This window comes from Felis catus, chromosome A1, assembly GCF_018350175.1.
Source record: "Felis catus isolate Fca126 chromosome A1, F.catus_Fca126_mat1.0, whole genome shotgun sequence".
Classification (NCBI taxonomy): Eukaryota; Metazoa; Chordata; class Mammalia; order Carnivora; family Felidae; genus Felis; species Felis catus.
The window spans coordinates 195547307-195571908 of record NC_058368.1 but is presented as its reverse complement, the minus strand read 5'-3'; the positions used below and the strand labels follow the sequence as shown (position 1 = coordinate 195571908).

General features: G+C 48.8%; 2 protein-coding genes across 3 annotated transcripts in view; one reads left to right on the top strand and one right to left on the bottom strand.

Annotated features, from left to right (window-relative positions):
• Window positions 1–67: 67 nt before the first annotated feature.
• On the top strand, window positions 68–22603 carry LOC101084936 (platelet-derived growth factor receptor-like protein). Of its 2 annotated transcripts, none has more exons than XM_045036699.1 (6): window positions 68–387; window positions 17765–18107; window positions 18879–19030; window positions 19279–19572; window positions 20027–20166; window positions 21697–22603. In XM_045036699.1, the coding sequence occupies exons 2-6, from the start codon at window positions 17905–17907 to the stop codon at window positions 21910–21912; spliced, it is 1005 nt and encodes a 334-aa protein (XP_044892634.1). In that variant the 5' UTR covers window positions 68–387; window positions 17765–17904; the 3' UTR covers window positions 21913–22603. The 2 variants fall into 2 exon arrangements, with proteins under 2 accessions (XP_044892634.1, XP_044892631.1); XM_045036696.1 differs by lacking the exon at window positions 68–387 and adding an exon at window positions 12016–12173.
• The window catches only part of CCDC69 (coiled-coil domain containing 69), a 36638-nt gene continuing 33338 nt past the window's right edge, over window positions 21303–24602 (bottom strand). Inside the window, exon 10 of the mRNA XM_006928069.3 lies at window positions 21303–24433. Coding sequence (XP_006928131.2) covers window positions 24256–24433 — 178 coding nt within the window. The 3' untranslated portion in view covers window positions 21303–24255. The remainder of the gene's footprint in view (window positions 24434–24602) is intronic.

The window sequence follows — 24602 nt, the reverse complement described above, 5'->3', positions numbered from 1 at the left end:
CCCCACCCCCCAAGTTCATTCGCTCCTGGAGTCTTAGAATGTCACCAGCCCGGAGCGGCCCAGCCCCACAGCCCGGGGAACCTACGTCAGTGCTCAGACCCCCGCAAAGACCTAGAGAAAGTAGGGGGATTTGGCCAAGGTTACTCAAGGCCAGAAGTCAGGGCTTCTGATTCCCTGAGCTGGACATTTCTCCCCCAAATTCCTACTACTTGCCAAAACTTTGTTGAGAAACCGAACATTGAGACTTGACAAAATTTAGGCCATGCACTTTATCTGCCTGGTCAGGTTACATTCCTCAGTAGCCCCATCATACCCGTGACATTACTTACCCACTTTTCGGAGGAGAGCCCAGAGACGTCCAGGTCTTTGACCAACGTGGCACAGCCGGTAAGTTGTGGAGCTGGGATTTGAACCTAGCCAGAGACTCCAGAGGGACACTTATTAGAGCTTGACTCTGGGGAGTGCATAGTTCACAGGAAAGGCAAAAAGACCAGCTGTTAAAATCCAGGGCTGTGTGGAAAATTCTAGAATATAAAAAACAATAAACTATTTGAGAATACAGAGGAAATTGAGAATATTGTTCCCCCAGGATATTTGTAAAGACTTCCTGGAGGAGGTGGTCCTACAATAAAGTTCAGTAGTATCTCCCATCCCCCACACATCTGCCTCAGTGGGGCGCCTGGGTAGCTCAGTCAGTTATGCATCAGACTTCAGCTCAGGTCATGATCCCACAGTTCGTGGGTTCCAGCCCCGTGTTGACAGCTCAGAGTCTGGAGCCTGCTTCGGATTCTGTGTCTCCCTCTCTCTCTGCCCCTCTCCTGCTCACACTCTGTCTCTCTCTCAAAAATACATGAACATTAAAAAATATTTTTTAAAAAGAAAAAAAAGTTCTGCTTGGGTGAAAAGATGGACAGATGGCAACCCTGGGCTCCCCACTCACCTGCTGAGTTTGCATGGACAAGACATGTAACTGCTTTAAAAATCAATTTGTTCATCCAAAAGATAGGGATGACCAAAAGCTTTTTCCAATGGTTGTCCTCAATCTATCACCAGTTCAGAGTCCTCTAAGAATTCTACAAGGAGACCTGGGTGGAAAGTATGTCCTTCCATCTATTTGTAGGCGGCAAGGGCAGGCTGCTCCAAGATGGGTGACTGTGGCATAAAGATTATTTTGAGTTAAAAGCAATCCATACCCAGCAGATTCAAGGAAAGCTCTCCACCTCCCCCTCAACTGCCTAAATTTACACTGGAAAGAGCCTGTACCAAGAAGAGAGCTTTTAACAAGACATTCCAATTAGCCTAAGAAACTTATCTTCATAACAGGCTCATATAAGTGTTGCATAGCTTCAGTGCCTTTGGGATTTCCATGTTTATGTGGATTCCTTATGTATGAAACTAAATTTGATTTTTTCCCGTTAATCTGTCTCATGTCAATTTGATTCTTAGTCTAGCCAGAAGGATCTTGAAGGGCAGAGGATGTTTTTCCTCCCCAACATATTCGTTCCCCCAACAACATTTATTGAGTACCTGCTGCATGCCAGGTACTGAGCTGGGAGATGGAAGTGAGCAAATAGGAAGTGGAGGCCCTGACCTGCCCTCATGGAGCGTCCACTCTCACAGAAGACAAACAGTGAGGTCATTGTTACAAAGAAGTTTGGACACTTGTGATCTGTAAACTGTAAAATACAATGCTGGCCCACAGCAGATGGACCCAACCTAGGCATCCAGGTGAGAGTGATGTTGACCAGAAAGATGAATAGAATCCAGTGGGAGACTAAGAAGAAATTAAAATAATTACCTTATAATGAGATCTGTTAAAAATAAAACCACAGGCCCAACATGGTGTCATTGAGGCTAAATTCACAAACCATGGCTTGGGGATTAATACCTAATCCGTTTCAACCTCCCCCAGAAATGTAGGCTTCACGGGTCAGTCAGGAATTTTTCAATCAGTGCCAATGAATCTGCCACAGAGACCCCCCAAAGAAAGATGAGATGATCTACAGGATAGGACCCCTTGCTTTTCTCCCTAAGGAAAAGCCACCTTGCCTGGAACACCCCTTTTCTTTTGCTAATAACTTTCTTGCTCACCCTCCTTCTATAAAAACCTTCCATTTTGTACAACTCTTCCAGGCTCCCCTCTGCCTCCTACGTGGGACATTGCCCAATTCATGAATTATTTAATGAAGCCAACCGGATCTTCAAATATACCTGGCTGGATTTTGTTTTTGTTTTAACAGATCTTCTAGTAGATGAGGCAATACCTTCTTAGACAGATTATAAAGGGGCTGGCCCCAGGGTGGAGGTTGGGGTTCCTCAAGCATCATAAATAGTAGCTGCCGTTCACTGAGCATTTTCGGTGAGCCAGGCAGTGTTGTAAGAGCTTTACTTGTGATGTTACATTTCATCTCCCCGATTCATTAGAAAATCCTCATTCAGCACCTGCTATGGGCCAAGTACTATTTTCAGAGCTTTATCAGCAAACAAAATGAAGATCTCTGCCCTCCTGGCCTCTGCGTTCCAGCAGAGGGGAGACAGATACGCGATAAGCAGACATGACAGTATCTTAGCGGGTGACAAGTGCTGTGGACAAAAAGAAGGAAAAGCAGGTGAAGGTTCCCAGGATAACAGGAAGTTGCAGTATTCTGTAGGGTATATCGGCAGGGGCCAAACAGCGTGAACGACAGCGTGGAAGAGGCAAGGAAGGTAGCCAAGCTGTAGGAAGAGTGTCTTCGGGCAGAGGAAACAGCTGGAGCAAGTGCTTGGAGGCAACAGTAGGCCTGGAATGTTCCAGGAACAGCAAGGAGGCCAGTGTGGCTGGAGTGGAGGGAGGGGGAGGGGGAGTATCAGGAGAGCAGAGATAAGGAGGGACCCAATGAAATGGGGGTGAGGAGGGGGCTTGTGGGCCCTTGTGAGGACTTCGCCTTTTACTCTGAGGCATTTGGGGAGCTGTTGCAGGGTGTGGAACAGAGGAGGGACAGGACGTTTATTTTCTTCTTTCTTCGGAGGTAAAATTCACATAACATAAAATCAGCCATTTTAAAGGGAACCATTTAGTGACATTTAGTACCTTCACATTGTTGTGCAACCACCCGCTCTGCGTAGTTTCAAGCCGGTTTCATCCCCCTAAAAGAAAACCCGTACCTGTTAAACAATCTCCAGTGTCCCCTCCCCCAACCCTTGGAAACCACCAGTTTGCTTTCTGCCTCTATGGATTTGCCTATTCTGAGTGGGTCATATAAAGGGAACGGTGTTATGTGTGGCCTTTAGTGTCTGGCTTCTTTCACTTAGCATAATCGTATTAGGGTTCTCCAGAGAAACAGAACCAACAGGGTATATAGAAATAGATATATATAGGAGGAGGTTTATTACAGGAATTGGCTCGGGCAGTTGTGGAAACTGACAAGTCCCATAAACTGCCGGCTGCAAACTGGAGAACCAGAAAAGCCAGTGGTGTGATTTAGTTAGAGCCTGAGAATGGGGGTGGGGTGGAGGGGTGGTCTGAGGGCAGGAAAAGACAGACGTCCCAACCCAAGAAGAGAGCTGCGGGGGGCGCCTGGGTGGCTCAGTTGGTTCGGCATCCAACTCCTGATTTGGGCTCTGGTCGTCCTCTCCCGGTTCCTGAGTTCGAGCCCTGCATCAGGCTCTGCGCAAAGTACACAGAGCCTGCTTGGGGTGCTCTCTGCCCCTCCTCTGCTCTCTCTCTCTCTCTCCCAAAAATAAATAAACTTAAGAGAGAGAGAGAGAGAGCTGCATTTGCCTTTTCTTTGCCATTTGTCATTTGTTCCATTCGGCCCTCGATGGACTGCGTGAAGCCGGACCAGACCACATTGGTGAGGGCAGTTCCTTACTCAGTATACTGCACCAAATGCTAATCTCTCAGTGACTCATTTGCTAACCATCACAGACACACCCAGAAGTGATGTTTTATCAGCTCTCCAGGCATCCCTTAGCCCAGTCAAGTTGACACGTAAAACTAACCATCACAATAATGGCCTCGAGGTTCCTAAATGCTGCAACATGTAGCCCCACTTCATTCTTTTTATGGCTGAATAGTATTTTATTGTGTGGATGTATCACACTTTGCTTATCCTTTCATCAGCTGATGGGCATTTAGCTTTTTTCCTCTTTTCGGCCATTGTGAGTAGTGCTGCTATAAACATTTGTGTACCAACCCTTGTTTGAGTACTTGTTTTTAGTCCTCTTATGTATTTACTAAGAGTGGAATTGCTAGTCCGTATGGTAATTCTGTATTTAACTGTTTGAGGAACTGCTGAGCTGTTTCCACAGAAGCTGCACCGCTTTATATCCTCACCAGCAATGCACAAGCGTTTTCCATGTCCTTGACAACTCTCGTTAATTTCTGGTTTTTATTTTTTGTTTAATGCCGTCCTAGTCAGTGTGAAATGGTATCTTGTGGTTTTATTTTCTCTTTTTGTAGCTGAAGTGTAGCTGAGTTGTTGTTTTTTTTCCTTCTTTTTCTGGTATCTCATGATTTTGATTTGCATTTCTCTAATGACTAATGATGCTGAACATCTTTTCGTGTGCTGATTGGCCATTTGTACACACATCCTCTTTGAGGAAATGTCTATTCATGTCCTTCATCCATTTTAATTTTTTTTCCTTTGCCTGTCTTTAAATTGGGTTGTCTTTTTGCTGGTCAGTTGTAAGAGCTCTTTATATATTCTGGAGTTGATATATTTCTGTGTCAAGGATACTGAATACTAATGGGGGGCAAGAGTAGGCACTGGGGACCTGTTAGGAGGCTTTTGTAGTAATCTGAGTGAGAGATGCTGGTGGCTCAGCCAAAATGGCATAGAGTTGGTGAGAAGTGGTTAGAGACTGGATATATTTCAAGGTGGAGTTAACATGATTTCCTGAAGGATTGGATATAAGGTGACAGAAAAAAAGAGTCAGGAATGACTTCAAGGATCTTGGCCTGAGCCACTGGAAGGATGGAGTTACTCTGAACTCTGATGAACAAAATTGCAGGAGGAGAAATTTGGAGAGTGAAAGTGGGAAAAAAGATCGACTTCAAGTCCGTGACCAGTTTGGTAAGATTTCTATTGGACATCCAAGAGGCGATGTCTAAGAGCCATTTGGATAGACAAATCTGGCATTCAAGAAAGAGGTCGGGCTGGGGATACAAATTTGAAAGTTACAGGCATATAAATACTGTTCAAGGCCAGAGAAAGCAATGAGCTCATCAAAGGGGAAGAGAATCAAGGGTCACTCCTACATTAAGAATCAGAAAGAGGAGAAGGACCCAGCAAAGGCACCTGGGAAAGAGCTCACAGTGAGGTGCAAGGAAACCCAAGGGAGTGTGGTGTTTTGGAAACCAAGTGAATGAAAGGGCTTCAAGGAGGAGGGAGTGGTCAGTTGTGCCAAAGGCTACTCTTAGGTCTAGTAGGACAAGACCCAAGAATCCATCACTGTATTTAGTATTATGAAGGTCAACTTTTCCTGTGGAGAGCAGATTCCGTAGAGTGTTGGGGACAAGGGCCTTAGAGGAACAGGCTTAGCGTAACAAGTGCAAACTACTTATTCCAGGAGTTTTGTCACAAAGGCCAGCAAAGGAAATGGGGCATCCCTGGTGGGGGATGAGGATCAAAAGGAGAGTTTTGGATTGTTTTTTGTTTAGGATTGGTGAAATCACAGCATATTTGTGAGCTGATGGGAATGACCAGATAGAGGGTGAAGAAATGGAAGAGAGAGGGGAGCGATATTTGGAGCGAGAATAGTATCTAGTATACAAGTGGAGGGGCTCTTAGTATCCTTAATTTGGGGTAAAGATTACTGAAGTTCAGAGAAAATACAGCATTTGCCCAAAGTCAGCCCAGATGACTGAGGCAGGATTGAAAGGCTGGTCCCCTTGACTGCCTGGGCCCAGGGCCTTATTCCCTGAGCTGCAGAAACAAGGCTAATATACTGCTCATTTTCTTTGACGGGTCATCTTATTTCTAGGAATCAGTCCTAAGAAAAATAATTTGAATTACAGAGAAAGCTTTTTAGGTCCCACACCATATTTTTTAAACACAGAAAGGAAACAACATAAACATCCAGGGGGTGTGGAGGAAGCAAGTAAGCATATGTCACACACTGTCACTGACTGGTGGGAACAAAGCCTGGAAGGAGGCAAATATGGGAAGGAAACACACTGACATGACTTCATCTTTTTGGTTCTGTTCCAAGCCCCTTCCTACATGGAGTGGTCCTTCCAAAATGTTTGTGAGAGAGAGACAGTGTGGTGCAGAGATGTGGGCAGAACAATGCACTGGGATTTCAGACCGTCTTCCTCCTCTCTCTGGGCGGTAGTTTCTCTGATTTCAGGAGAAAAGTTTAAAATCTCTGGGCGGCCCTCTGGAGAGCTGCAAGTGGGTAGATACTGCCACCTGCTGGCAGATTCCAGTTCTGCCGGCCTCCATCAGGAGAGTGTGCCCAAAGATGGGTCTCACTTTTAAGTTTAGTTAAAGGAAGGAGTCCCGGGGCAGGGGGACTGTTCATATGAACACCAGAAAAACCCTCTTCCCCTACGAGAAAGGCCTATATCAGTGTCCGGTATTCCCCCGAAAGACGGGGATTGCCCCTCTGTGTGGGGAAGAACACAAGGACTTTCTAACCACTTGGCACAAAACAGATTATTTTTGGCTATAGGTCTCAGGGATGCGAGGACACTTAGTTTGGGGCAGAGGTCACTTAGCGGGTGGAGAGATAGAGAAATAGAGTGCAAACAAAAAATAGGCTTAAAAGTCACAGAATCACTTTTCTCATGATTTTTATTGTTTCTCCTGGAAAAATATTAGGCGTTCATTATAGATAGTTCATCAAAAGATAGATAGTTCATCAAAAGGTGAAAATAATTTAAAGCCATAATCCTGTAATCCAAAGACAGCCTACACTATGATTAATATCATTCTTTTATTACATAACAACATCAACAGCAATAATAATAATAATAGCAACATTTATGGATTACTTATGTGCCACTCATGTATATTTTCATTTGTAAAAACCTGGAACTTACTGTGAATATTATTTTATCTCTGATATACCTTAATTTGTTATGAACAATATTTTATGTGATTAAATATTCTTCAAAACATTTAAAGTAACTATATCAAATTCCAGTATATGGTAATAGTATAAGTTATTTATCTAATCGCCTGTTGTCAGACATTTTCAGACATTGTCAGAATTTTTCAGCATGGCTCCGAGATTGTTTCCTAAAACTTGAATTCCAGATAAAAGAGTAATGAATATTTTTTGAGGCTCCTCATCTTTCCAAATTGCCCTCCATTGAGGGAGATCCAACCACGCTCTCACTCACAAGGTAGAAGAGACACCATTGAACCTTAGGATCCTTACATTTATTTCATAAGTCACAAAGCATGTTTGCATGCATTATCTCTCCACCATTGAGGTAGGCACGGCAGGCCCTAGAAGCTCATCTAAGAGACATGGAACCTGGGACCTAGGGAGGCTCCATCACTTAGCTGCCAAAACATAGCTATTTAGTGCCTGACCTCAGACGGGAACTAAGTTTCCTGATGTCATACTGTCGCTTGGATCCCATAAACAAACTCACTTCTTTTAGGCTCAACAGCACATTTAGGTCTTCAGAAGGCTTCTTTGACATGAGAGTGTATTACAGATCTTCCAGGAAGTTGATCACCCCAGGGCAAACTCAAGCCAAGAGAGTACTTTCACTCCTAAGGGCAAAGTTACAGGAAAGCTGGGGTCACTGGGAAGAGGCTTGAAAACAGCTGTAATTAGAAAAAAAGCTGTGTAGTACCGTGCATTAGAGCACAGTCTTTAAATTAAAACGCAAATAAGCAAAAACGCCCTAGGGTTCTGTTTCTACCGCATTCTAGCTGAGTGACCATTAACCATTTTTATTCCCCCTGAGATTCTGTTTTCTTAGTTATAATATGTGGGTACTATAAAATATATACTTCACAAGTTTGGTGTTGGATATAAATCACTTAGCAGCAATTAGCACATAGTAATGAGACAGTAAATGTAACCATTGTTGCTATTATTATTATTATTATTTACTAAATGTATGGAGTCCTAATCTATTAATAATAAGAAGTGAGCGTTCTGGCTGGCTTCTATGACTGCACTCTTTAGTTTTGTTCTGTTACTATCTGTACAATAGGAGAGAGAAGGTGATGCAAGTAAATTATCTCTTAAGATTCCCTTTGTTCTTGGGGCGCCTGGGTGGCTCCGTCGGATAAGCGTGTGACTTCAGCTCAGGTCATGATCTCACGGTTCGTGGGGTTGAGCCCCGTGTCGGGCTCTGTGCTGACAGCTCAGAGCCTGGATCCTGCTTCTGATTCTGTGTCTCCCTCCCTCTCTCTCTCTCTGCCTCTCTCCTGCTCATACTCTCTCTCTCTCTCTCAAAAAGAAATAAACATTAAAAAAAAATTGAAAAAAAAAAAGATTCCCTTTGTTCTTCTATGTGAAGATTCTGAGTCTTTAACATTGAATTCTAAGGTTCCATTCACTGTTGAAGAATCTGTAAGTATTTGTTTCAGGATTCTGTGAGGTTAAGATTCTGTGACTCTGAGGTTCTCTTTCTAGGATTCCAAGATCCCGTGACTCACTCGAAATTCTATTGAAACATTCCATTTCCATGGAATGAAGGCTCTTCTTGTAAGCCTGGAAGCTTACTAATAGAAGCTCATTATTCTTGTGGATTTTCCTTAAAATAGCACTTCTTCAGAAATTCCTTCCTAATCCTTTCTCCAGAGCACTTTTCTATTTATTTATTTATTTTATTTATTTTTATTTGGTTATTTTAGAGAGAGAGAACACGAGCAGGGGAGGGGCAGAGGGAGAGATGGTGCAATGATCTTAAGCAGGCTCCCTGCTCAGCTCAGAACCCTAAGCGGGGCTCGATCCCACCACCCTGGGATCATGACCTGAGCCAAAATCGAGAGTCAGATGCACAGTCAAGGTTCAGCCAACTGAACCACCCAGGCACCCCCTCCAGTGCACTTTATACAGCCCTCCCCATTATCTCTCCTAGGATCCTACTTTCCCATCACAACACTGTCCTAACTGGTGATTAGATCATTATTTGTGTGATTTTGGCTAATATCTGTCTCCATTGCTTGGTAAAGTAGATTCTCAGTAAATATTTGATGGATGAAACAGATGAATGAATGAATAAATACTGCAGTTCAGAGCTTCTGTGAGTACCAATTCCCCAAGGCCTACTACTCCAGAATCTCCCCACCTCCCATCCCCAGCCCACCGGTGGGCTGACACTCACGAAGGGAATGACCTTTCTAATTCTGTGATGTTGTCTGGCATGTTTGCACAGCACCCCCTCTGCTCCCCACTCCTCCTTATTTGCCCATTTGGGCCCTTGGGTTAAAGAGAAGGCTGTCTCTGCTTCTGAAACCAGGCTGGAGCAGCTCATTTATTCATTCAGCAGGTGTTTGTCCAGTGCCCACAAAGTACCAGGCACTGTGCTAAGGGACTGGGATAAGGGCTGAGCAATACAGACCTGGTCCCAGCTTTCACAGAGCTCACGCCCTACAGAGTGGGAGCCAGACATTCATGACGCAATCACACAAATTCCCATAAATAACAACCTGTGTTAAGTGCTGTGGAACAGAGGGGAACGGGGTGCTCCAAGAGCGTCTGGTAGCCAGCAGTCCAAACCCAGGACGTTGGGTTCCAGTCCGCCATGGGCGTTCTCTAGGGCCTTGGGTTGGGCTGCACGGACACTCTGTGAAATCTCTCCCCTGGGGAACAATCAGTGAGAACTTGGGTTCAAAGTGGTGGTGCCCTGCCCTGCTCCCAGCACCTCCCTTGAGAGCACTCTGCCCACGTGGCTGGAAGCTACACCATCACTTCTCAGAGCCCTTCCACTCCTTGAAGGACTGGGTCACTGAAAAGAAGAGGTTAAGGCTCTGCAAGGCCAGAGCTCTAAGTGTCCAACACCTTCCTTAAACGGATGGGGAAACTGAGGCCCAAAGAGAAGAGGCTGATCAAGGTCATACAGCAAGTGGCAAGGTGAGAATGGGGCCCCAAGCGCCCGGGCTCTCCATTCTCTGCTGCTTCCCACCCATCACACTACCTTCCAAGAATGCCCATTGAGTTTGTACAGAGGGAATCCTGTTTCAACCAGAAGCCAGGAGGCTTTCCACCTGCTTACAACCAGTAATTAGCAGGTACACAAAACTTCAGCAAGAGGCTTACGCCTACATTTGGAGGGACTTGCCTGGTGGTGTTTACTTAGTCACAAACATGGATGAGTGAGAGTACATCCAGTCACGTGCCTGCGTGGCATACCATTCTTTCATTTTTTTTTTTTTTAACGTTTATTTATTTTTGAGACAGAGAGAGACAAAGCATGAACGGGGAAGGGTCAGAGAGAGGGAGACACAGAATCCGAAACAGGCTCCAGGCTCTGAGCTGTCGCACAGAGCCTGACGCGGGGCTCGAGCTCACGGACCGTGAGATCATGACCTGAGCCGAAGTCGGCCGCTCAACCGACTGAGCCACCCAGGCGCCCCACCATTCTTTCATTTAACAAGCATTTTCTTCAAGGAAATGTAGCTATTTGAGCCTTGAAGGGCTAGTTCTTGCTCTTTGTAGCATTGTTTCCAATAGCAAAAATGGAACCAGGTTACATGTCCTCTCCTAAGGGAATAGTAAACAGGAGAGCCAAGCCATAGAATATTATGTAGCGCTTTAAAAAGTATAGGTATATTAGCATAGCGCTTTAAAAGGTAGGTCCATATAGGGGGACACGGAACATTGTTGAGTTCAGAAAAAAGCAAGTTTAAGAAAACTATTTGCGGTGTAAAACCATCTACAGAAAAACAAATTCACAAAACAATCCTTCGTTTCCCTGTGGATACACATATACTTATGTCAATGCAGAAAAAGATCTAGAACACACACCCAGGTGGTAACCCCTGAGGAAAGCGGGGGGGGGGGGGAGTGGGAAGGAGGGTCAAAGGGAACTTAAGCTTCACGTGGAATATTTTTTGAGAATGAATCTTATTTACATCTTTTTAGTTCAGAAAATTATTTTTTTAATGTTTATTAATTTTTGAGAGAGAGAGCGAGAGAGGCAGAGTGCGAGCCGGGGAGGGGCAGAGAGAGAGGGAGACACAGAATCTGAAGCAGGCTCCAGGCTCTGAACTGTCAGCACAGAGCCCAACGCGGGGCTCGAACCCACGGACTGTGAGATCATGACCTGAGCCGAAGTCGGACGCATAACCGACTAAGCCATCCAGGCGCCCCCAGAAAATTATTTTTTATAAATACCAACCTTTAGAGCAAGAGTTGACCAACGTTTTCTGCAACGGGCCAGACGGTAAATATTTTGGGCTCTGTGGGCCACGCGTCTCTGTACACAGCTGGGTGGTGGTATAAAAGCAGCCTCAGACAGTACGTACCGGAGTGAGTGTGGCCGTTTTCCAATACTGCTTGATTCACGGACACTGAAATTTGACTTTTACATCATTTTCGTGTATCGCCAAATATGGATTTTTAGCCATTTAAAAATGAGAAGTGCCTACTTTGGCTGCGTGTACACTTGAAACTGGGACTCGTGAAGGGTTCCATATGTATATTGTTTTCAATGTGAAGCTATTCTTTGCTCAGGGCTGTGGAGAAGTGGGCTGCAGCCCACGGCTTTGGCCGTGCCAGCCCCTGCTTTAGGTCTGGTTCAGGCCTCACCCCCTCCTTGCCACACTCACCTGCTGTGTCCTCAAGTAGTCCTGTCCTTCAGGCCCTGTCATGACCCTTCTGTGACCTTCAGCGGCCCCTCCGGCTGCCTCCCAGCTCTCCCCGTCTGCCCTTGAGGACACTCCCCTCCTGGCTGCACAATTGTTTTTTTCCTGAGCAGGGCTCTGAATAGCTCCATTCACCTTGGCGGGGGGAACCCAGAGAAAGGAATTTTGTTTGGAGTCCTAGAGAAGCCAGGACTTTGATTTACCATTGAAATCAGTCCCCCTCGCTTCTCCCCCCCTCCCCCCCCCCCCCGCCGCCCCCATCCCTCGTCCCTGGCCACTTCCCTGCTCACACAGCCCCAGCAGTTTCTCTCCTGCAGTCTCTGTGCCACATCACCTTGGCTCTAGTTCTCTGCACAATGGTCCCCCGAGCCTGCTGCTGGCTGTCCTGGTGCCTGCTCATCTGTGTCATTTCAGGTATGGACATCAATCTCGAATCTTTTTATTCCCTGGGGGTCCTGAGACCCCCCCCCCCCTCCTTGTCTCTGCCTTTCCCAGGAGTACCCTGTTCACAGCATGGTGGGGACGGGGACAGTGAGCACTGGAACCCCTAAGCTCAGCTTATCCATGGACTGTCTGTGCCGCCTCGGCAGGGTCTCCTCTCTGAGCTCAGCTCCCCCATCTGCACAATGACAAGGATGGACTGCGTGATCTTGCAAACCCCTTCCACACCCCTGTGTGTTACGTGACCTAAGGTACGGGAAACAACCTGCACAGCTCCCGGGTGCCCGGTACTTTTCAGCTCAGATCGTTGTCATCACCCCCAGGTCCCGAGACATGACTTGACATCTTCACGACTTTTCCTGGGTGACTTGTTGGCTTGGCAAACCCAGAAGCTGCAAAGCTAAGGATGTCTAGATGGCTCCCAGAGAGCCACTTCCCCCACAGCCCAGCGGTGCTCATGCTGGGAGGTGGAGCCTCTCCTGAGGAAGATGTGTTTGCAGCACCCTCCTGGAGGTCCTTTGGGGCCCTGATTCTGCCAGCACAGCCCCAGCTGGGGGGGGGGGGGAGCACTCTAACCCAGCCCATGATTAGATTTCAACTCCAGATCATCCAGATCAAATAGGATGCCAGACACAGAACCCAGAGATACCTCCAGCCGGCTGCTCTAACGACAGCCTATCAATGAGGGCGATCAGAGAACCAGCAGGTACCCCACACCCTCTCTTATCCTGCCCTCTGATTGGCTTGCTTCTGCTTCCTGGAAGGACTCTATGGAAGTCTGGCTTTGAAAGCCTTGGCTTTACATTTGCATTTGAAAAAGTTTACTATTTGTGGTAGGCAGAAAAACAGCCTCCCGAGGTGTCTCCGTCCTTATCCCCAGAACCTTACAAGGCAAAGAGGCATTAAGGCTGGAAATGGAATCAAGGTTGGGAATCAATTGACCTTAACATAGGGAAGTGGTCCTGATTATCCATTCATTCAGGTGGCCCAATGTAATCCCAAGGGGTGCCTGGGTGGCTCAGTCGGTTAAGCATCTGACTTCAGCTCAGGTCACGATCTCACAGTTCGTGAGTTCGAGCCCCGCGTCGGGCTCTGTGCTGACAGCTCAGAGCCTGGAGCCTGCTTCACATTCTGTGTCTCCCTCTCTCTCTGCGCCCTCCCTGTTCATGCTGTGTCTCTCTCTGTCTCAAAAATAAATAAACATTAAAAAAAAATTAAAAAAAAAAAAGCCTCCTTGAAAGTACAGAAGGGACTCAGAGGAAGAGGCAGGGCCACGGAGGTGCTGGCTCGAGGAAGATTCCATCCAATAGTGCTGGCTTTGAAGATGGATAAATGGGGTCATAAGCCAAGGAATCTGGGCAGCTTCTAGAAGCCAGAAAAGGCAAGGAAACAGATTTTCTAAGAGTCTGCAGGACTGCATTCTGCAGACACCTTGATTTTAGCCAGCGAGACCCACTTTAGACTTCTGACCTTCAGAATCGTAAGATGATAGATAAATTGATGTTTTTTTTTTTAAATGTTTATTTATTTTTGAGAGAGAGAGATCAGGCTAGGAGGAGAGAGAGAGACAGACGGACAGACAGAGGATCCAAAGTGGGTTCTGTGCTGACAGCAGACCGCCTGATGCAGGGCTCGAACTCACAAACCATGAGATCATGATCTGAGCTGAAGTCTGAGGCTTAACCAACTGAGGCCACCCAGTCTGAGGCCACCCAGGTGCCCCTAAATTTGTGCTGTTTTAAACTACTAAGTCTGTGGTAATTTGTTACAGGGACAATAGGAAATGATACACTATTCTTGACAACAGCAATTTATTGAGCTTCTGTTATAAGCCAGGCACTGCACTCAGTGTTTCACATATATAATCTCATTTAATATGATAACAGTCCTGAAAGGCAGGTGTTTTTGTTCCCATTTCCTAAATGAAGAAAATGGGGCTCAGAGAAATTATATGACTTGGCCAAGGTCACACAGCTAGCTTGTAGTAGAGCAAAGATTCAAAGCCTAGCTCTAAACCATTGGCTCTAAAGTCCATCTTCTATGAACTCACCCAGGCTCCCCACCCCTTGTCTGGAGTGGCCTAGATAACTCCTTAGAGAATCTTTGTTTTAGATGCCAGACTGCAGTGTTCTAGGTCACCTCATTAATATACTGAGCCTAGCTGTTCTCTCTGAGGCTTAGTTTCTCAACCTGTAAAAAGGGGATGATAATGCTTGCTGGGGACACTTTTTGGGCTATAGCAAGGATTAAACCAGACAGTGACTTGGAAAAATTGTCTGTGAACTAAGTGCTCTCCGGTGTTAAGAAATTCAGAATAAACCTACTGCCAAACTAGCACAACTTCCCCAAACCATTGCGGTACCCTATCCCTCCAGGGCCAGGCAAGGCCCCCAGGATAGATGTCCCCACCAGGGAGACCTTTTACATCGTTGTGAAATAATAGAAAATCAATATATTGATCTCCGCCCCCTAGTTCCTGGCACAGGGCTCCTAAAACCTTTGCAATTTCCTAAGTGGTAAGAACACTAGGAACATGTTTTGTTCTAATATTTGCCCTTGACCCTGGTTCCTGACACAGAGTTCCTAAATCTGTTGGAATTTCCTGGGTGATAGGAGTGGCTTTTGTTCTAATGAGGTGACTGCCGGTGGACTCCTGGAGAGCTTCAGGGTGGGGGCTGGACACCAGAAAGATCTAGCCATGAATAGAAGCTTGGAACTTTCAGGGCCACCTCGCATCCCCCAGAAGGGGGAGAGAAAGGGTCTGGAAACTGAGGTGATGATGGATCGTGCCTCTGTGATGGAGCCTCCATAAAAACCCCCAAAGGGTGGGGTTTGGAGAGCCTCCGGGTTGCTGAACACGTGGAGGTTCTGGGAGACTGGTGCACTGGGAGGGGCCATGGAAGCTCCACGCCTCCTCCTGCACCCCTTGTCCTACGTACCCCTTCCACCTGGATGTTCATCTCTACCCTTTGTCATCCCCTTGTATAATTAAACCAGTAAACATAAGTGTTCCCCCGAGTTCTGCGAACCATTGTAGCAAATTATCAAACCCCCAAGGGGGTCGTGGGCACCCTGACTTATAGCTGGTTGGTCAGAAGCACGAGTGACAACCTGGGACTTGAGATTGGCATCTGAAGTGGGGGGAAGGGCAGTCTTGGGGACCTTAAGCTGGGGGGTCTGATGCTCTTTCCAGGCAAATAGTGTTAGACCTGAGTTAAGTTGTGCAATACCCAGATGGTGTCTCGGAGAACTGCTTGGTGTGGAAACCCCCTCCCCCAATCTGGTGTCAGAAGTCTTGTGAGTGTGGTAGTCATGTGAGCGTAAATGACACACACACAAGAGATGTGTAGTTTTTTCTTAACAGTTGTGAAAAACAGAGGACTCAGGTTTAAACGTGGTGGTTTGGTTTCTTTCTTTATCTTGTCTTGTTTTTACCCATTGGTACCTGTGTGTGTTGATGATGGTGGTTTGGGGCCATTAAAAAAAAAAAAAAAGACAATCGCTAAACTCCATTGGGATCTTTTCTGTTGCTGCTGTCCAAACATTATATCTACCGCTTGCCCCTGTCCCCTGCTCCCCCATGATGGATGGGGTAGCCTGAGGCTTTTGGAACTGGTGAAATAACCCATCATGTGGGAGGTTTTTTAAGTTTATTTATTTATTTTGAGAGAAAGAGAGAGAGAGAGAGAGAGCACGAGCGGGTAAGTAGACTGTGAACTGTCAGCACAGAGCCTGACGCGGGGCTCAAACTCACAAACTGTGGGATCATGACCTGAGCGGAAATCAAGAGTTGGACGCCTACCCGGCTGAGCCGCCCAGGCGCCCCTGACCGTGATGGTTTAAGAAGAGGTGTGTGATGTGTGTCAGACTGGAAGCAAGAAGACCGGTTGGGTTCCTACATCAGCAGGCTAGATGGGATCTGACCAGGATTTGGACGGCGTGGTGGAAGCAGTGGGCACGACGAGAGATTGTGTCTGGGAACTATCAGGACGGAGAGTAAAGAGCCTCAGAACTTGGTACGAATTGCACAGCCCTCTCTGTGTGAAGAGACGGTTGGACGCTGGGGTAGTAGGCAGGCACAGGACATGACTGCTTCCTCTTCCACAGGGAAGAAAAGTTAGATCAGTGGTAAGAGCTGAAGATAGTGGGTCTGAAAGGTCTTTTTAGCAGGGACAGCCATTCAGCCCTAAGATATGCTGCCGGGGTGCCTGGGTGGCTCAGTCGGTCAAGCGTTCGTTCGATTTCAGCTCAGGTTATGGTCTCGCGGTGCATGAGTTCGCGCCCCGCGTCGGACTCTGTGCTGACAGCTCAGAGCCTGGAATCTGCTTCAGATTCTGTGTCTCCCCCTCTGCCCCTCCCCTGCTCATGCTCTGTCTCTCTCTGTCTCTCAATAATAAATAAATGTTAAGGGGGAGTGGGAGGGAGGGGAAAGTGGGTGATGGGCATTGAGGAGGGCACCTGTTGGGATGAGCACTGGGTGCTGTATGGAAACCAATTTGACAATAAATTTCATATTAAAAATTTTTTTTTAAAAAAGATATGCTGCCGGTGAGGCTACCATGGGTTCTGGAGCCAGACTGACCTGGGTCAGAGTTACAGGTCTCCCACTCCTTGGCACAGTGCCGGGGGAAAGTGAGCTTCTGTGAGCCCCAAAGTCCTCATCTGTAAAATGAGAATAATACTTTGCATTCATTAAGAGGATGAAATAAAAAATATATATATAGACAGGGACAGGTGCTATCCCAGAAACACTGCAGGCACCATCAGTGGTAGCTCTGGAGTAGCTTACATAACTCCCTAGGGAATCTTTGTTTTTAGATGCCAGACTGCATTTATTTATTTATTATTTAAGAATGCTAACTACTGAGCTCCCCATCAGTAGACATACCTAAGTGCAGATTAAGTGACCTCTTTTGGAGCATGCTCTAGAAGGGTTTGAAATATTGGTGGCCACTTAGATAAGAAAGTGTGTGAGTTCCTCTCCATGGCCCCCCCGCTCCCCGCAGTTCCATTTCGAAGGAACTCATTCTAAGGAAGCAATCTGATCAAAGGTGTGTAAGATGATTATTGCAGAACTATTTTGGCTGAGAATGCAGAAAACCCCAAATGCCCAACAATGAAGAAATGAGTCATCATACATCCCTACCATGAAATACCAAGCAAATTGTTTGGAATATTTTAGTATACATGTTTATTGACATGGAATGATAATCACAACATATTACTAAGTGAAAATGTAGGTTATTAAAAATATGTGTTATCCTGTTCCATTTTATTTTTTGACCATTTCTTCAAAATACGTGCATTAAAAATGGAAAATTGGAAAAATATGCTTTAAATACTCATGGTGGTTATCTCTGGATGGTAAGTTTTGGGGCAAATTTAACCCTGTTTCTCAGGTTTGTCTGTATTTTATCATAGAGTGAGGATTACCTTTGTAGTAGTAATAAGCATAAAGGGTAACAGAGCTCTGAGGTTCTATCAACTGCGGGGGTGAGGAGAGGACCCCATTTGCGATGAACAGTGAAGGCTGGTGACCCCAAACCCACCCTGTCTCTCCACAGCTGAAGTCCAGGAGCATGGCAGAACTCCCAAGGCTCAGAAAAAGACAGCCTTCAAAGCAGCCAGCCCTGGAGACGTGAAGCCCCCAGGAGCCCCAGGTGGGAAAAAACCCAAAGCAGACCTCAGCCAGAAGACCCTGCAGATGAAGACTCCCACAGAGGCTGCAGCCCCAAGCCTCCCAGCCTCCTCCATTCTGACCCTGGTGTTAGGGAGGGGCCGCTTCCAGAAGGTGGGGGACTCTCTCAGCCTGCGGGCTGGGGATCCCCTGGAGCTTCGCTGCCGGGGCAAGGGGGTCCACTGGAGGGTGCCTGTATACCTGGAAGAGGAGGGCAAGGAACGCCTGAGGTACGCGATGGAGTAGCTCCTCTGACTACAGGCATCTGAAAGAAACAGTGAGATGGGCTCACGAGACCCACCAGTTGCGGAGTGGTTTAACAGAATGAGAGCCATGGCTTCCCACAATCCGGGATGTCAATTCTGGGGGCAGCAAATGGTGCCTGCAGGGAGAAAGGTGGCAGTAGTACGGGGGACAGGCTGTCTGACCTATCTGTGCCGGAATGTTGGGCTGAGATGCCCTTATGTCAGGGACGCCGTCATAGGGGAGGCAGAAATGAAGGCAGAGTTGGCCCCACCAGCATCGCTCACCCCAGGTCCAGAAGAAAATCAGGCAGAGGCTGGGACGTAAAAGGGTTCAGGAGATTTGTCCACCTTTTCTCAATTCAGCCTCTTAGGGTGAGATTTCCTGGAACCCTGACTCCTTTAGGGGGTAGAGTCGCTTAGAGGGCGTTTACTGGCCTGAAGAGCGAGACACAGGGAAGGAGCCAAGGACAACAAAGGAGTTTGGGGGATGCCGTTTGCGATGCCATTTGCGACGCAAGGACAAGGTCTGTGAGGGGTAGATGGGCCAATCAGAAGATGTGCATGAGGCCAGAGAGACAGGCGAGCAATCAGCAAACCCTTACAGCCTAAGTGGGGAAGGGAGAAGACTGAGTGGGCCATGTGATGAAAGCTGGGGAGGGGGACTCTCCGACGACTCCACGCTGCTCACTGGGTGTCCCAGGCCATCCCCGTCTCCTGCCTGCCTCACCCTGGCCCAGCCCCACACCTGTCTTTCAGAATCAAGCACTTCAGCCGTCACAGCCAGCTGCAGCTGGTCAACTCCACGGGCGCGGACACGGGGGAATACAGCTGCTGGGCTCAGCACTGCCAGGATGGCGAGGGCGCAGAAGGCGAGGCCCGCCAGGGAAAGACCTTCATCTTCTTCGCAGGTGCCCCGGAGTCAGGTCTCCAAGAACGTCAGTCAAAATGACAAAGCTGGAACTAGCAGGCTGGTCTTCAGCTGTCAGTCTTAGAAGCCCTTACCAGAGAGGAAAAAGCACCCCAGGGCAGGAATGGGCAGGGAAAGAGGGATTTGAAGTCCCCGAGACCGACCTCATGTTCATGGGCGGTGGTAGAGCATCAGGAAACAACTAATCTGTGCCAAGCTCATTCGTCTCTCTCCCTCCTTCCTTCCCAGACCCAGAGGAGCTCTTTGTCCCCACCGAGGATTATTATAAGGTGGTGCAGTTGCACAGCCATCAACCAGTCCTGCTTCCCTGCCAGGTGACCAACCCTCTGGCCCATGTGACACTGCATCGGGAGTTCCCCCCGGAGGAAGTCCCAGTGGATGGGATAGACATCTCCTTTGACGTGAAGAAGGGCTTCACCATCCACCGGCCCCGAGCTTCCTTGGCTGGAGCCCTCTTCTGCTTGGCCAGCCTGGGTGGCTTGAGACAAATCTCTACCAAGTACATGCTGATCTACATCAAGTGTGCGTGGGCCTAGGGCTGGGGTGGGGGGGGCGAGGGAGGATATGGGGAGAGATACCTCTTAGGGACTTCAGATTTGAGTTCTGTGGATCACGGAACGCTGAACAACCAACCAGCTTTCAAGAACACCCCACGTAGTCAACCATCTTGTTCAGACAGGCAGCCAGTCAGCCAGCTATTGATCGACACTGCATCAGTGCAGGCTTTCTGTCCATCCACTCATTCTCAATCATGTCACACTATTCCATCCATCCATCTGCCCTCAAGCCAACCATTCCATTCATCCATCCTCCATTAGATCACCGGTTCCATCATCTACCCATCCCCTATCAATTCAAGCACCCCAACCATTCCCCTCTGGGACCTTAACCATTCCACCCATTCATTTCATTCAATGGTTCCAACAATCAGTTCAACATGTTTGTTCCCATTTCTCTCCCATCTTCTCCATGGCAGACCCGTCATCCTCCCCCAAACCCACTATCCAAGCTTCAGCAACATCAGTCCAACTGGGAGAGAACTTCCGTGTGACCTGCACGGCTCTGGGTGAGCCAGACATTGCTGTGGACTTTATCTGGGAATATCCAGGGCAGAAGGTAAGCCGAGGGTAAGAGGAGGCCGTGTGTGTGTGTGTGTGCATGTGTGTGCGTGCGCTGACGGTGTGTTGGGCAGGAGCATGGGGGTGAGGAATTAGGAGGAGGATCAGGAGCGATCATGACAGAGTGGAAACACTGCTTGACTGAGATTCAGAGGAACCTGACACTGCTTCTCTGCGTGACCTTGGGCAAGTCACTTCCCTTTCCTGGGCCACAGTTTCCTCATTTGTTAAATAGAGCTACTTCTCAGGCTACTGTATAAAATTCGTTCCTTTGTTAATTTATCCAACAATTACGGAGCACCCACCACAGGCCACTGTGCTAAGTGCTGAGACCACAAGGATGAGGCGAAAAGAGATATGGCTTCTGCTGTCTGCAAGCTTACAGTGGCAAATGAACACGGTCATCAAGAGAATACTAAGTGCTACCCTGAGGATACGACAGGACGGATGCGATCGCACCTTAAGATAGAGTCAAGGAGTCTTCTCTGAGGTGACATTTGAGTTGAGACCAGACTGGCCCAAATCTCATGAGAACAGAGCCGAGGCAAGGGCTCAGTCCCTGTGGCCAGTGTGTGTATAATAAGAGATGAACAAAACACATTAGCAACTGTCTCCTGGGCATCTGCCGTGGGCCAGACCTTCCTAAGGGGTTGTTGGAGAGGTGATAGTGATGTTCCTTCCTCTCAGAGAACTTAGCCCCACAGCCTGCAAACATCTGGAGAGCACCTGGGTCAAAAAGCAGATCCACCAGCACTGAAAACTTCAGGAATTTTTAAAAAGCCTTCCTGAAAGAGTGGGATTTGACATAAGCCTCGGAGGGTGGGCTGAACCCAGCAAAGACAAGGTGAAGGTGAGCTCCCCAGAGGCCTTAGGAGGGAACGAATGGGGGATAATCCTCCCATTTGTCAAAAATGGAAACTGAGACCCAGCAAGCGGTAAAGAACACACTCATGGTTGCGAGACATGGCTTCGCTGTGCTAGCATTTCCTCAAACATGTTCCTTGGAATGGTAGCATACCAGAAAGTCCAGCCCCAACCTCCCAAAAAAGTGCTTTTAGGAAAACACTGCCTCTTATAACCATCGCCTGCCTCGGAGATTCAAAACTCACATGCACATGTGACAGACTCAGTGGCCGGAGTCTCCCCAGTTTAATTTTACTTGACTCAGTGTTTCTCAAACAATTTTCATAATAGAACCCCACCTCCCCTTCTGTGGGGAGGCAGCACCCATTAACAACCCCACAAAACCAGAGTGCCGCAAAACCCACACCGCGGGGTGCTGCTCCCAGCCAAGTCACTTCCTGTGTCTCCTTGAGTAGGAGACCCCAGCTTCTCCCCAGGGACTTGAGAAGCCCACATTTCCCACAAAGAACCTGGCCTTTCAGGTGCTCTGATATATGTGTGTGACCTTGGGCGAGTCACTCTCCCTTTCCCTGAAGGGACACAGTACCTCTTACTTGCCTGCTGGTGCCTAAGTCAGAGATGACACCTGGGGTAGCTGATGGACAGTTATGTTTTGTCCCTGCAGCTGGGCCGACCCCCCTACGTCAGCGAGTGGGCCAGTGTCGTTCGCCAAGAGGGCCAGGTACAGCAGGAGGCAGGGAGTACCCTGCATGTGGAAGAGGCCCGGGCTGGGGACTCTGGCATCTACACCTGCAGGGCTACCAACCTTCAGGGCACGGGGACTGCCACCACCCGCGTCCGTGTAACCAGAAGCTCTCATGGGTCCCCTGCCCCTTCCTAGCTCTGTCCCTGGCTGCAGGCATCCTGGTGTGGAGCAGCGGGCAGAAACAGGGGTAGGTAACTGTGTGAACCTTGGTGTTGTTATGCCAAGCTGTTGTCCCCTGCAGAGCAGAAAGAGCCTTTGCACTGACCCCTGAGACTCTGCCCACCCATGACCTCTTCTAATGGCCAGCTATCACTCCAACATCGGGCCCCACTCCAAGGGTGGGCAAAGCTAGGGCCAGTGGGGTACCAGAAGTCCAGGAGGGAGTACAGAGTCACTGATGAGTCACCCAAGCCCAGACCATACTCCTCAATGATCCCTGCCACTGGCAAAGGTCCTCAAAGAGGAGCCACCTCCTCCCTGTTCCAGGAGAACACAGGGGCCAGATAAACACAATACCATTGTTTCCACGGCTTGTCTGCCCCAGTGTGAGACCATGACCGCAGTTTATCTCCTTGCATCCACCATAGGTTACTTGAGGGAAACCCTGCTCCCCATGACTTGCCCCTTCTCCAGCCCGGCCCCTCTCAATTAAAACCATGCTCTCTAAAGTGCATTCTGCAGCCTGAAGTGCTTAGGCTGGGGTAGAAAATTGGTCGCAGGAGTTTAGAAAATGCTGGACACTGCTTCCTTCTTGGAAATTTGTAGTGCACATTACCATATTAAAGGTTCTGAGAAGTCCTGCACTTTGCAGATCTGTTTAACTGGACTGAACCTAGAGTTTCTCAAATTACTTGGCCATCGATTCTTTTCTTGGTCATGCCTATTAATGTGCAATGAATGAGTGTATCCCAGACAAGCTTTGGGAAAAGTTGCATGAAGAACTATGTGTGCACTTCTCTCCAGAGCTGTTCCCAAGGCTCCCAGATAGATAACTTGTTTTCCTATGGCTGGAGAAACAGCTCAGCACTCCTCTAGCCCTACTAGGGGAGAAATGGAGAAACATCGCATCTGAACTCCCAGAACTACACATGGCTAAAGACCAGACCATATCCAGGGGAATAAAGAAGGCAGTCTGGGATCTGGGATGATGGAGGAAACCTCCATTCTACTGGATTGTCTTTTCTTCCTTGCTGGCCTGGGGCCTGGGGCTATTGCTGAGGGATCTCAGGCAAGGCCCTCTGGCTCCTGCGATCTGTTTGCTCTGCTGCTGAAGAGGGATAAGAACCGGTTTCAAGAACCAGGAGGGAAGTGTAGCGGAGAGCACTGAGTTAAAATGCTCTGTGCAGGGGAGGGGTTATCATGATGGCATCCAGATGACCTGAAGCTTCCTGAGAAGAACAGTAAACCCACGGACGGTCTGGGCTGGACAGGCATGCTGAGGTTGGTTACTCTAGCTGCCCCTCTGCACGGATGGGGAAGCTGAGGGCCACATTCCGGGGTCCTGGCGCCTGGCATTAGGGGTGTAGAAGGAGTCAAGATAGGGAGGAGTAAGAGAGGGACCGGAAGTGAGTGGGGCAGGTAGAGGTCAGAGGAGAAAGACTAAGTCACACATCTGATCCTTCCAGAGCCTGGGGAGAAAAACAAGCACAACACGCGAAGAGCTGGATGACAGGAGGTCCTAGTCCTTGTTTTGGGGGCCCCACTCCCCACTTTGGTTTCCTTGTCGGTATAGGGATGAGGTCCCAGCTCTGCGTGTACCCGGGTGTCACTGAGACTGAGGGACCAGGAGGGCTGAGGAGTTGCTCTGGCTTAACCCCTGGGCTGAGCAAGACTCTGGGACCGGGAGCAGTCTCCTGCCCCACACCATACCCAGCCCCAGCCCCAAGGGCCTCCAGTGACCCCCTTACCAGCGGCCCGCCTTTCCCTGTTGATTCCCAGGGTGTGGGCCACTTCCTTCCTGGTCCCCCAGCCCCTGGTCTGAGCCTCGCACCATCCTAGAATGGGGCACTGTAGTGACTCAAGTATCATTCGCTGGGGTCCCCTGGCTGTTTTAGAGGAGAGGTAACCTGAGGCTGAGGGAGGGCCCGACCAGAGATGGGAACATCTCGGGGAAGGGGGGAGCTGACAAGTCAGGACCAGTGGGTTGTCACTTCTTCGTCAGATGGCCTCAGTGGCACTGGCTGCCCCTGGGAAAAGCTCGGGACTTCCCTGATTTGGACGGAGAGAACTGGGAGGGATGGAAGGACTCCTCTTTGCTTGTTTCCTGGGCCAACTCAGGGGAAGGTGCTTCTGGGGCCTCAAAGCCCAGTGGGTGATCCTGCACGGCCCAAGCCCTCAGGGCTCCCTGGGCTCGCACCCTGGCTGCCCATCTCGCTCCTGCCCTCCGCCCCTCCTGGGCATAGAACGAGAGCGCCCCGCTGTCTTCTCTGGTAAATCCTCAAGAGGGCGCTGTGACCACAGGCGTCCTGGCCCTGCGTCCTAGCTGGCGAGGAAGGAGACCTCGGTGGGGGTGACTGAGGCCAGAGGGAAGGCGGGGGAGGCGTCGGCCCCGAGGACCCGGTACAGCAGCTCCTCCTTCTCCTGCTGGAGCTGTCGCCGCAACTGGCACTCCTTCTCCAGGGCCTCGCGGGCGAGAAGCAGGTCCTCCGAGAGCTGCCTGTGGATGGAGATGGGCCGACGTCGCCAGGGGGAAGCAGCCCGACAGCGGCCGCACAGACCAACCCATTCCTCTGGGAGGCCTTCCTCGGATGGGCCGCCAGCCCGCTCCAGGGCCCCCACCGCCCTGTCGTCCTGTCCTCTGCCTGTGTGCAGGAGGCCATTCATTC

What these genes read in the sequence shown, in the direction of transcription:
- LOC101084936 (XM_045036696.1), top strand. Translation starts at nt 12,116, where the DNA reads ATGGTCCCCCGAGCCTGCTGCTGGCTGTCCTGGTGCCTGCTCATCTGT. An exon ending in GACCTTCATCTTCTTCGCAG is followed by an intron (nt 19,031 to 19,278) that starts GTGCCCCGGAGT and finishes CTTCCTTCCCAG; the next exon opens with ACCCAGAGGAGCTCTTTGTC. An exon ending in GGGAATATCCAGGGCAGAAG is followed by an intron (nt 20,167 to 21,696) that starts GTAAGCCGAGGG and finishes TTGTCCCTGCAG; the next exon opens with CTGGGCCGACCCCCCTACGT.